The 12,333-nt window shown below is 51.3% G+C and overlaps 1 protein-coding gene across 1 annotated transcript; it reads right to left on the reverse strand.

The window, feature by feature from the left end:
• Nucleotides 1–5,345: 5,345 nt before the first annotated feature.
• On the reverse strand, nt 5,346–8,527 carry LOC147348341 (protein SPMIP1). Its single transcript, XM_086367334.1, has 2 exons — nt 8,005–8,527; nt 5,346–5,597 (listed from the first exon to the last, which is right to left on the reverse strand). Exons 1-2 carry the CDS (start codon nt 8,525–8,527, stop codon nt 5,479–5,481), a joined length of 642 nt encoding a protein of 213 aa, XP_086223460.1. The 3' UTR covers nt 5,346–5,478.
• Nucleotides 8,528–12,333: the final 3,806 nt, after the last annotated feature.

Raw genomic sequence — 12,333 nt, forward strand, 5'->3', positions numbered from 1 at the left:
TCAGTAGGTCTGGGGTGGCCCTGGAACCTGCATTTTTAATAAGCTCCTAGGTGATATGAGGGCTTCCCTGGTGGCTCAGCTGGTAAAGAGTCCACCTGCAATGCAGGAGACCTAGGTTTGATCCCTTGGTTGGGAAGATCCCCTGGAAAAGGGAAAGGCTCTACCCACTCCAGTATTCCAGCCTGGAGAATTCCATGGACTGTATAGTCCATGGGGTCACAAAGAGTCGGACACGACTGAGTGACTTTCACTCTGAATGACCTAGGTGATATGAAGAGCAGATTTTTCTTTCATTATTTACTGGGGACCAAATTTTTCACCCACACTCCTATACCCTCCTAGATGAGAAAAGTTGTAGCATGGTGTACACCATCACCTACTAACTGGGGGACCTTGAGCAGCTCACCAGCCTTCAGTCTCCTTATGTATAAAATGGCGTTAAAAAAGAATCAACCTCCTGGAGGAAGTTTAAATAAGATAATGCACTTAAAACACTATGTGACCGACCACCTCAAAAGCCCTCAACAAATGGAGGTGTTATTTTTATTAATAAGACTTGTTTCGTTAAAGGGTAAGCCAGTCAAGCCTTTGGGTATATGTACCCAGTTATTTAAGGCTCTCAGTTATTTAGAATGAATTTCTGCCATACAAGGATCAGGCCAAGTTTCCAATTCTTTTTCATTCACCACAGCAAGTATTTTGGCGTAAGTATTTTGGCATCAGTCTTGAGAAATGGAGATGTCCCTACTTCCAGTCCTTGCTATCTTCTCATCCTCATCAACACTCCTTTCTTACCTCAAACAAACATGCTCTCTAGTGCCCTTCATCCTGTCCCTGTGGGTTGGAAGGGGCAGGGAGGGGGATGCAGAAGGGAGCTTCTCCAGTTCAGCCACCCTGGCTCCCATCTCTGCCTCAGGTTGCACAAGGCAAGTGTAAAGGGCAGATGCAAAACCAGGGGGAAAAAGAAGGACAAACTGGAGGTCACGTCTCTCTTCCCTCCCAGAAAAAGTACAAGGGCAGGGGCGTGTGTGGGTGAGAGAGGTCACACCTGTATCAGTTACCAAGTCTTCACCATGGCCCACAAAGCTCTGACAAAATAGTTCTTGGCTTTCACTTACCTTTCCAACTCTACTTTCAACCGGGTACACTCTGCAGTCACACGGCTTAGCTCCTTGTTCATGCTCTCACCAGCCTCTGGGACTTTTCACATGCTGTTTCCTTCCTCCTGCACTGCTCTTCTTCCCCTTCACTTAATAACCTTCTCATTCCTTGAAACTCAGCTTAAGCCTGGTTCATTCAGGGAGGCCTTTTCTGGCCAACTTCTCCCCAAACTGTTTTGGGATCTGCGATTACATCTTCCCATGGTGCCCTGTGTGTTCCCTTCCTATACCTCATCACAAGTGTAATCACCTGGCCAATGTCTGTTCTCTGTCCCCAACCACTACCTCTATAAGGACAGAACTGTCTTCTTAGTCACTGCTTAATACACTGTTGTTGGTTAAACTCAGGGAGTACTACAGTACCATCCTGGAGTAAAATGCAATAGTCTTTACAGAGTTCTCCTTAAAAAAAATATTCTTAGCAAAAGGTAGTAGACACTGGGTAGGAAAATTATTATAATTTTTCTTTTAGAAACCCTCCCAGATGGAAATATCTAATTTACAAAGTTCAGTTCTGACGCTCAGTCGTGCCTGACTCTTTGTGACCCATGAACCGCAGCACGCCAGGCCTCCCTGTCCATCACCAACTCCTGGAGTCCACCCAAACCCACGTCCATTGAGTCGGTGATGCCATCCAACCATTTCATCCTCTGTCGTCCCCTTCTCCTTCTGCCCTCAATCTTTCTCAGCACCAGGGTCTTTTCAAATGTCAGCTCTTCGGATCAGGTGGCCAAAGTATTGGAGTTTCAGCTTCAACATCGGTCCCTCCAATGAACACCCAGGACTGATCTCCTTTAGGATGGACTGGTTGGATCTCCTTGCAGTCCAAGGGACTCTCAAGAGTCTTCTCCAACACCACAATTCAAAAGAATCAATTCTTTGGTGCTCAGCTTTCTTTATAGTCCAACTCTCACACCCATACATGACCACTGGAAAAACCATAGCCTTAACTAGATGGACTTTTGTTGGCAAAGTAATGTCTCTGCTTTTGAATATGCTATCTAGGTTGGTCATAACTTTCCTTCCAAGGAGTAAGCATCTTTTAATTTCATAGCTGCAATCACCATCTGCAGTGATTCTGGAGCCCAGAAAAATAAAGTCAGCCACTATTTCCACTGTTTCCCCATCTATTTGCCATGAAGTGATGAGACCGGATGCCATGATGTTCGTTTTCTGAATGTTGAGCCTTAAGCCAACTTTTTCACTCTCTTCTTTCACTTTTGTCAAGAGGCTCTTTAGTTCTTCTTCACTTTCTGCCATAAGGGTGGTGTCACCTGTGTATCTAAGGTTATTGATATTTCTCCCGGCAATCTTGATTCCAGCTTGTGCTTCCTCCAGTCCAGCAGGGAATAATTTTTGCTGGTACTAACTAGGGATTAAACAGAAAACTAGCAGGGCCTTCCAGTGTAGTGCAGTTTCTCAAAGAACATGTGAGGGATATAAAATAGAACGGCAGGAATTCCCTGGAGTGGTTAGGAACCAAACGTGCACTCCCCAGGGAGCAGGTTCAATCCCTGGTAGGGGAACCTCGCGGCATGGCCAAATAAAATAGGACGGCATCAGAGACAGAAGAATTAAAGCGTAAAACCGAGATAAAGGTAAACCTCACTGCGGTTCCTCAAACGTACCCCCCCCTCCCCACCTTCCTGCCTCAGGTCTTTGTAACGCCGTTCCCTCTGCCAAAACTGCCCTCCCCTCTTTGTCCTTCTAACCTGCGAGAACAAAGTCCCTCAACTCTTTAAGGCTTTCAAACACTTCCAGGCCAACCTCCCTTCACTGAGAGGAGCGTTCTAGTCGCTCTCAGACGCACGCACGCCTGTCCGCACGCACCACGCCGGCCCACGCACGCACGGTCGCAAGCACGCACGCACCAGCCTCTTACCCGAGCTCACGTGGGCCCCCACCTGGCGCACGTGCCCCAGGAGGCTACGGTTTCTGCTGATTGTTACAAGCCCAGGTTCCTACCTCATCTGAGTTCCCTGATGACAGGAGAAAATATGTGTTAGTCCCTTGCAAAAAGTTCTTCTGCTGAGCCTTTTTTCTCTAGGAACCTCTTTTACTTCCCCATCAAATACCCTGGAAGTTTTATGTTATTTTTCCATCCTATTTACGATTCTTGCTTGTTTGAAATATTTTAATAATTTCATCAAAGTTAGAGCTGAAAAAGTCTCTATTTGGATGAGGGGGGGCAGAATTTTTAAAATATGTATTTGGCTGCACCAGGTCTTAGCTGTGGCATCTGAGATCTTTCATCTTCCTTGCCGCTCTCAGTCTCTTTATTTGCGGCATGCGGGATCTAGTTCCCTGACCAAGGATGGAAGCCAGGCCCCCTGCATTGGAGCGCAGAGTCTTAGCCACTGGACCATCAGGCGAGGCCCTAAAAGGTCTTTAAAGATAATAATAACAGCAGCAGCACTTGCCATCTTTCCAAAGCTTACTCTGTGCCAGGCTGTTATGGGTTCTGTTGTCATGTCCATTTTATAGAGGAGGAAACTCAGGCCCAGACAAGTTAAACAACTTGCCCATTGTCGCACAGCTGGTGAGTAATGGAGGTAGTGCCTCTCGCAGGAGACAGTAGGCACAGGGCCCAGGGCCACAATACCTTTAGAAGCCACAGGAATGTTGTAATTTGTTTCAGAATAAGGAGGAAAAGAAATTCAAAATTTAGGTTGAAGACACATTTTTTGCATTTACTATTAATATAAATGTATTTGTACAAGTGTTGTAAAATATAATTTTTAATAATTTTTTTATGGAAGAGATTCGTTAAGGCAGAAGTACCCTAAGAACCCACAGAGGTCATAACCTGACCTTGGTGGAGTCAGAAGTACAATCAAGTAAGTATGCCCCCAAAGTTTGTGTTTTCACTAGTGTAGTCTAACTCCACATTGTTGCTGTTGTTTAGTCACCAAGTTGTGTCTGACTCTTTGCCACCTCATGTACTGCAACCTGCCAGGCTCCTTTGTCCATCAGATTTCCCAGGCAGGAGCACTGGAGTGGGTTGCCATTTCCTTCTCCAGGGGATCTTCCCGACTCAGGGATCGAACCTGCATCCCCTGCTTGTTCCATGGTAGAGATAGGTGGATTCTTTACCACTGAGCCACCTAGGAAGCCCAACCCCTGGTGTTTTTACAAGTGTGAAAACTGCAGTCCAAGGCCACACAACAAATGGATGGCAGAAGGCAAGCAGAGAAGACAGGTTTCCAGGGGCCAACCGTGGCAACGACCCTTGTGGTCCAACAGCACCACCTAGTGGTCTTTCTAGGAACTTCGCTTGAAGAGGGTGCAGGTCCAAATAATCCCGAAAAACAACTACCAGTCTACCCGTGGACTCCATACTCAGCAGTAGCGGAACGCAAACACACCCCCAGAGCAGCCGCAGGGCCAACTGGGCTCTGGCAGAGATGGGCTACAATTTTGGGGACCCTTTCTCCTCTTCTCCTGGTCAAACACCACTCCCAGCCTTCTCAACAAGTCGTGTGATTTGTTCCACCGATTTGTTTCGTCAGCTCCAGGCCAGGGTAGTCAAGAGTGGGCGTGTTGTCTCCGGTCCTTCAGCCTGTCTTCCCTCATCCCCCAGTTGGGTATAGGGGATTCAGGCGAGGACTCTGAGGCCCTCGGAGATGGCAGAGCCACCAGATAGATGGGGGAAGCCTGGGTCCCCTGATCACCTTGTGGTGGGTGACCCGCTGAACCTCAGATTGCACTGTGCTGTAAGAAATATATCTTTATTTTGTCAATAAGTTTGAGCAACTGGGATTCAGGGCTGTTTGTTATAGCAGTGAGGCAACCCTGACCCTTGCAGGTTCTCGGGCTGGGGTGAGGGGAGGGCGGTGTGTAAACACGGAAACGACTTCCTCCCTAAAGTGTGGGCTCCACTGGGACAGAGCACTTCTGCTCTGGGTCCCTTCAACCGAATGTAGAGTAAGGACAGGGAGGTGCCCGCCCCTCCCCCGCCCCCACCCCATACTGGGCTCCACATAGCACTTTTAAAGAGCCCCCTCCTCTGCCCCAGGTCTGCTGGTGAAAGACTTGCAGGTTCCATTGTTTCCCTCCCAGGAGTGACTTGGCTGGCAACGGTGACGGCAGGGTGGGGAACTCTGCAAGTAGCTAGGGTCTCTGAGGGCAGACAGGCCGCAGCAGGTGAGGCCCCCTGAATCCCACCTTAGAGTAGACCTGTGCCCCTCCCCTGCTTGGCAGAGGAGGCAGAGCTGGACAGAACAGAGAGAGGGTGGGTGGGGCTGGCAGCCTCTCTGCCCTGCAGGGTCCACATGGACCATGGGAAAAGGAAGGAGCAGCTTCTGAGCCCCCAGCTCATTCACATCAGCTGGTCTGTTCGCCGTGCAACATGGAAGATGTTACTTTTGATGCAAAAGCTCTTTGTGATGGGCTGGAACCTGGCATAAGTCGGAGGCCTGGTGTCCTTCATGGCTTCCCCTGGAACACAACAAGGGCCTGGTGGTCCCGGGGCCACCGTGCCTCCTGCCATCCCAGCTCTAGCCCCGCACAGCATACAGCCACAGCAGCTCTGGGTGCTGGACAGCGAAATGCTCCGGTGCACTTAGTAGCCCCTGATCCCTATCTGAGGCCCCCCTCCCCTTCCTTCTTAGAATCTACTAACTAAACGGTATGCTTGGCAAAGCATAGGAACCTCAACACCCTGCTTTGGCCCCAGGACCAGGATCTGCCCTGATGGGTGGCACCTACGGTTCTCTAGTTGTTAACTATTTTGACAGCATCCCTACCCCAAGCTCACTTCCCCCTCATCACATTTCTCCCCTTGTCCAGAGACTCCCCGCCCACTCCAGTGCTCCACGGCAAACACGTCCAGTGTCTTGGCCAAGGCTGAACTAAGCTCCCCAAATGCCCACTGGCTGCAAATCCTGCCTGTTGAATTAATAATAAAAATAATACCAGTAACCACTTCTTGAGCATTTACTGTGTGCCAGGCACTAGATGAGTGCTTTCTATGCATAAAAGTCACTTGGGGCTGACCCAGCTGGGGCCCAGACAGTGCCTTCAGCCCCTCTGTTCCATGGCTGTTTACACCCACTGGGAAGACGCAGCTCCTGTCTGTAACTGTTGGGGAGGGGAGAAGTGGTCAGCAGAAGGTCTGTCCATCTGTTCCCCTTCTGGCCTATGAACCGGTTGGCTTAGGGGCATGAAGTCAGACACAGCTGACAGAATGTTCCGGAGATTCTGGGAGCAGCTGTGGCTTCAACAGAACACTATGCGGGAAAACTAAACTTTGTCCTGAACCTGTACTGCCCTTGTACCCAGGGGATCATTCAGAATCAGCTCCTCTGACCCCAGCACTTGGGTTGCTGGATAAATGCAGGGTGTCCAATTACATCTGAATTTCACGTATGTCCCATGCCATACTTGGGGCCTACTTACACTAAAAGGTTATTGCTTATCTGAAACACAAATGCAACTGGGCCGTTTGTATTTTAATCTGCTCCATCGGCAACCCTGTGCTTGGCAGTGGCTTCAGAAGCAGTGGGCATGGACCCAGGGGCCCAGCAGAAGAGGAGGAACGGGGAAGCCCTATGTGATGCCTATCTCGCTCTGTAGACAGAGGAAGTCAGACCCTTCTCAGAAGAGTCTGATGGAGGAAATTCGGCCTGGGACTCTACTCCAACACGCCGTTCCAGCAGGCCTTCGCTGACCACCTTGTGTACTACCAGAGCAGCCCCTTAGCCTCTATCTCTTTCTTCTGATTTACCGCTTGTAAAAGCCTCAATTGTGACCCATGGACCGAACTGATAACATCAGCGTCAGCAGGGAGCTGGTTAGAAATGCAGAATCTCACCCCATCCCTGAAATTCACTGAAGGATCACAACCCACATTTTAACAAGATCCCCAGGTGATTCCCCAGGTGACAATAAAGATCAAAAAGCACAGTTCTGTAGCATGGACCACTGCCTGACTCTACTTCATCTATCTGTCACCAGCCTTCTGTGAGGGGCCATGTCTGTCTTGCTCTCTGCCAGACACTTCAGGACAAAAAGAGGAGCATATATGAGGTGCTCAATAAACATCTGTTGAATGAATGAACCAGAATTCAAACCCAGTCTGATAATATCAACCTGCATAGCTCTGTGCCTGTTGGTTCACTGACGCATTTTGGGGCAGAGCTGGGATTCAATGGCTCCACATCTCCCTCTGCTGGCTGCTCTGAACAAGATTCTACCAGGATTACATGCAGAAGGAATGTGTGTCCTTCCCACCTTATGCAGCTTTCTGAGAGCTAACTCCTGCTCAAGGTGTTCTCCTACCAGATTTCCCCCAAAACTCTGTGACAAAGGCAGGGAAGTACTTGTTTGTCCCCATTTTTTGGATGTGGAAACTGAGGCCCAAAGAGGTTAAGGTTCTTGCTTGAGCTCACACAACATGAAAGTCGTGAAGCCAGGATGTGAACTCATACTTCTTGATTCCAAATCACATCCTCATTCCCTAGTTCATATTCATTTCTCCCACAGTCCCTGAGTGCCAGCCCCAACCTGGGAGCTGGGAGGACATTAATGACCTTCACTAAGAAGCCCTGGAACCTCAAGGCCTCACCAGGCTAGAGGGATGCTCAAGGAATGGCAATGGTGCTTGCACAAACTCAGAAAGCTATGAGTGCATAAAGATGGGCTCATCTGCCTGGAGGTCACCTGGAAGACTTCTCAGAGGAGGTGACATCTGAAAGTTAGCCAGCAGAGGGAGGGCAGAAGAAAGACCAGAGTGTGAGAGATCTGGAGCCCTGCTCAGAGCATAGTGAACCAGAGGAATGTGATGAGGGGTAAGGCTGGGCCCGCCTGCCAAGGCCTGGAATGGCAAGAGGGTGGTGGCTCTTACCCATGTGCCAGCCGTACTCCCAGGATGACACTATCGGGTACAGAAACTTCTCCTCCGGCTTCTGCCGATACCGCTCCCGGAGGTACGAGGCCCGGCCTTGGCCGTCGTGGGAGATGCCTTGGAAGAGCAGCTGCAGGGTGCAGGGGGGGACCTGCCTCATCCCTGAGCCCACAGGTTTGGTTTGATCTGCAGGCCCCCGAGTTGCTCTTTGGGCCTGCCAGCCTCTGTCTACCTTGGGTGCAGGGCCCTGGACACCCACTCCCCTGGACAGCTGATCCTGGAGCTCCCTGGTCTCTGGCCGTCCAGCAGGTACCTCCTTGCTGTCAGGGGAGCTGGTGGCCTGCGATGGCCCTGCTCCCAAGGCTGACCGGAAGGGGGCCTTCTGAGGCTGCTTCCTGGGCAAGGCTCCCTCCTTCAGGTGCTCGTGGCCATAGTTGAGGTTCCAGGCCACTCGAGCGGCAGTCTCCTTGCGGATGTGCTCCTGCCAGCAGGCTTGCTTCTGGGAGGTGAACAGATCCTTCATGGCAGTGTGGGGGAGGGGCCGGGGAGGGAGGAAACATTCTGCAGCCTGTGTTTGCACCGCCTGGGCCTCGTCTCCAGGGATACGTGCAGCCAATGAGGACTGAGTTGCCGAGGCCCTGATGGCAAGGAGGGGCTGGGCTGCTCGGGGCACTGGGGGGCCATCCTCAGGCAGTGGGACAGACAGGACCTAAGGCCACAGCCAGCCGGGCTGCCTGGCAGGGGGCCGCGTTCTCCCCTAAAGGAACCAGGGCCGGCACCTTTGCCCTTCATACCCAGAGGATCCCCGGTGACACACAAGGTTCCACAGCCTCTATTCCATCCGGCAAACCCAAGTGTATCCCTAACTGTGTGCCAGGCACCCAAGGGAGTCTAAAAGAGAGGTCCGGTCTCCACTCCAGGAAACTCTGGACACGTGGCTGGGAGCCAGCCCCTCACACAGCTCTGCCACCTGACAGCTACACGGCCTCATCTGTGCAGCGAGGTGATGGTGGGAACTTAAATGCTCAGACAGTGACATTAGGACCGTGTGTAAGCAATGGGAACAAGTGCCTGGCACAGAGGGAGCCCTTGGTAAATGTCAGCTGATGACTAACAAGTACCTGCTAGGCGCCAGCTGCTAGGCTGAGCTCCACGAGCCTTAAACCACCCACTCGATTCCTGGGGCTCTCATAGCCTCCTCCTCAGGTGGGCAAGGGGAGGCCTGGAGAAATGCTATGCCCTGGGCACACTGCCCAAGGGCGCCAGGCCCTGGGCTGGGGGCCTCACTGAATAACCCTACTCAGTGACTTCTTAATATGCTCCTTATGCCATTTCTCCAGGTGAGAAAAGTGATGCTCAGCACTGTTAAACGGTCGCACTGGGACTGACTCCAAAACCCACAGCTCCATTACAGACCCTCCTGGGAGACAGGCATCGTGAGAGAGGCACAGACGGGACGGGGCCCGCCAGCAGGACCATGAGCTCAGCCTCCTGGACCCTCACACTCTGCCTCCCTGTATCAGACAGAAGTTTACCCAGTGCCCTGAGGCCACTCACCTTTCTGCTCTGCTGGGTGTGCTCTCATTTATTCAGTCAACAAACAGTCACTTTCTCTTGACCCTGTGCCAGGCACCCAGCCAGGTAATAAAGGTAGATGAGAAGGGACAGAGCCCACAGGCTTTCTGCCCTCAGTGTTTCTCCGTCCAGGGGAGACAGATACATAACCAGATGGATAGAAGGGTAGGCAGGGAATTAGGGGGATGGTCTGGGTAGTCTTCCTGGAGGAGGTGTCCTTTGATTGAGAACTGAACCACGAACACTGGTTCATTGCAACTCTTGCCACGAGGCAGGTTAAGTAAGGATAGAGGGAGGAAAGTCTAGAGTTAGGGGGTTGGGGGTGCCAAGACCCTGTGGTCAAACGGTGCTGGGGTGGAGAACTCAAGAAAGCGTCCGTGGCCCAGACCGCCCCCACCCACAGACTGGTTAGCCCAGGTGCTCAGAGCACAAGAGGGTGGAGGCGGATATCCCTCTCCCTTGGAGCGTCGGAGATCCTGTGCCTTCCCCACCACCAGGGCTCCCCACGGTGCCACAGTTTGCGTGTCTGAGGCCACCCCTGGTGGTCACTGAGGTGACAACAGCCCAGGCAGCTGTCCTCTCACCCAGTGGACAGGCTTCCCGCCTCCATGGGAGGGTGCAGAGGCACCCCTAAAGTGCTGCCTTTCAGTGGGCCCAAGGACAGCCAACCACCCACAAGGCGACTGGCCTTCAGATTCTGTTCCCGTGTTAAGGTGTCCAACCTGGGCGAGGCCCCTTGGAACAGCTTCAGGACCCCAAGTTTTAGTTTAGACTTCCGGAGTTTTAACACAGCCTTGATCATCACTATCCTTTCTGAGCCCAGGCACACTCCCCTGTAAGGAATTGCAGGTGATCCTAACAGGGCTTAGCATTGTTACTTATATTTTTCCTACTCTAGATTTTGAAACTGATTTGTAAGCCACCAGCAGGGACTTCCCTGGTGGTCCAGTGGCTAAGACTCTGTGCTCCCAATGCAGAGGGCCCAGGTTCTATCCCTGGTCAGGGAACTAGATCCCACATGCCGCAACTAAGACCGGGTGAAACCAAATAAATATTAAAAAATAAATAAAAGCCACCACCCACCCCTGGGGTGTGGGGGCAGCCCCCAGGCCTGCCTCTGGTCTCTGGGAGCAGGGTCAAAGGTGCACCTGAGTCTCCACCCAGCCTTCTGGCCACACCCCAGGCCACCAGGGAACCATGCTGTCCACTCCCACTGATGACCCCACCCTAATCCCCCACCTGTAACTTTGTCCAAGGGCCTCTCCTAGGACTCAGTACGTGTGTCTTTAAAGTAGCTTCTCCTGGAATTAAGCTCTCAGAAGAATCCTTTTAGGCACTGAGCGAGTAATAATCATTTTGTGAACCTTGTCAGTGATATTCTTTACGGCATCTTGTTGGTTAAGCCTAAGACCACTCTACGGAGTAGGTCCCATTACCCCATGTCACCGGAGAAAATCAGGGAGGCGCTGTTTTCTGTGAGTGTGTGCGATCGGCCGAAGGTCATGGATTTCAATCTGCCGGCCTGTGCTAATAGCCCCCATGCTAAAGGGTTTCTCCACAAACCGTGCTTCCCTCTGTGAGGTACCCCTTCCACTTCACCTCGGGCAGCTGAGTCTCCTCAAAACTCACGCAGCCCCTCTCCCGGCAGCTCAGGGTTTGCCTAGGTCAGTTGGGAGATGGATGTGTTGTGAGATCTTTCTGAAGATTCATCCTAGAGTGGATTTCCCCATTATCTCCCCATTTTATGGATAAAGGCACTGAGGCACAAAAGAAGGTAACTGCCTGAGGTGGGCTAACTGAGACTGGAATCCAGACTTCCTGACCTGCTGCTTTCTGAGTGTTTCTCACACATGGGTTTCCTGTGAAGCAGCCATTTCTGGGGCTTGGTGCCTCTGCCAAGGCTTCCTTCTCTGCTATCACCTCACTGGCGCCCAGCATCAGCTTTGCCCTAAGAATGTCCACGCTGACAGGGAGAGGTGTCTGGTGCTTGGGAAGGCGACGGTCATGGTCAAGGCAGAGGGAGTAATGTGGGCTATAAAAGGCTGCAGATTCTTTCATCTTCCAGCTTTGTCCAGGGGAGACAAGCAGGCCCAACATACAGAACGCCCTTGGATGCGAGCCACAAGTCAGCCTCGTAAATTCCCCACGTCCTGCAGGCCTGCTTGAGAGAACTCTTGAAGAAGGGGTGTAGGGTGGGCCACCCTAAATTCCTTGCACATGAGCTGGTCCCCTGTGGGCTCAGGGGCCCAGACAAAAGCCTTATCACAAAGCAGAAAGGATCTCTTTGTCTAGAAGGATTCCTCCCACCGTGTGTTTGGGCAGCACCCTGAGGACAAAGCCGAGGGAAAAAATGGGACTCAGCCTTGCCTTGAGCGATGTGACATTTTCACTCCTTCTTGGAGTTATGATTTGCTATTGTGAGGAGCAGAAAAAAATTAGCCAAACAAGCTGTGTTTCTGGGAGAGTTTTCATTAGTTGAAATTAGTTGATTACAAAGCCCCATCTTCCCACGAGTTAATGGAGACTTGGAGAGAGTCCATCCTTTTGCTCAAGCACCAAAGCCAAAGAGCACTTGAATTAACAATCTTGCCCATTTTCAAATACAAACTTGGGGGGTTGACGAGGATTAAGCACCCATTTCACCATTAATTTTTACTCTGCTAATTTCTAAGGCTGTGCAGTTTTCAAGGAAAATTAAATCCCCGTGTGCCCAACTCATTTTACACCAAACTCATCAAAATGTGGCTTTCAAGG

The sequence above is a fragment of the Bos grunniens genome, chromosome 22, assembly GCF_055505025.1.
Source record: "Bos grunniens cultivar Pamir isolate PY7600 chromosome 22, Bosgru_T2T1.0, whole genome shotgun sequence".
Lineage (NCBI taxonomy): Eukaryota > Metazoa > Chordata > Mammalia > Artiodactyla > Bovidae > Bos > Bos grunniens.

Bases quoted from the DNA above. Each gene is read 5' to 3' on its own strand.
- LOC147348341 (XM_086367334.1), bottom strand. From the start codon at position 8,527: ATGAAGGATCTGTTCACCTCCCAGAAGCAAGCCTGCTGGCAGGAGCAC. The intron at 5,598-8,004 runs GTAAGAGCCACC...GTTGTGTTCCAG, and splicing joins GGAGTACGGCTGGCACATGG to GGGAAGCCATGAAGGACACC.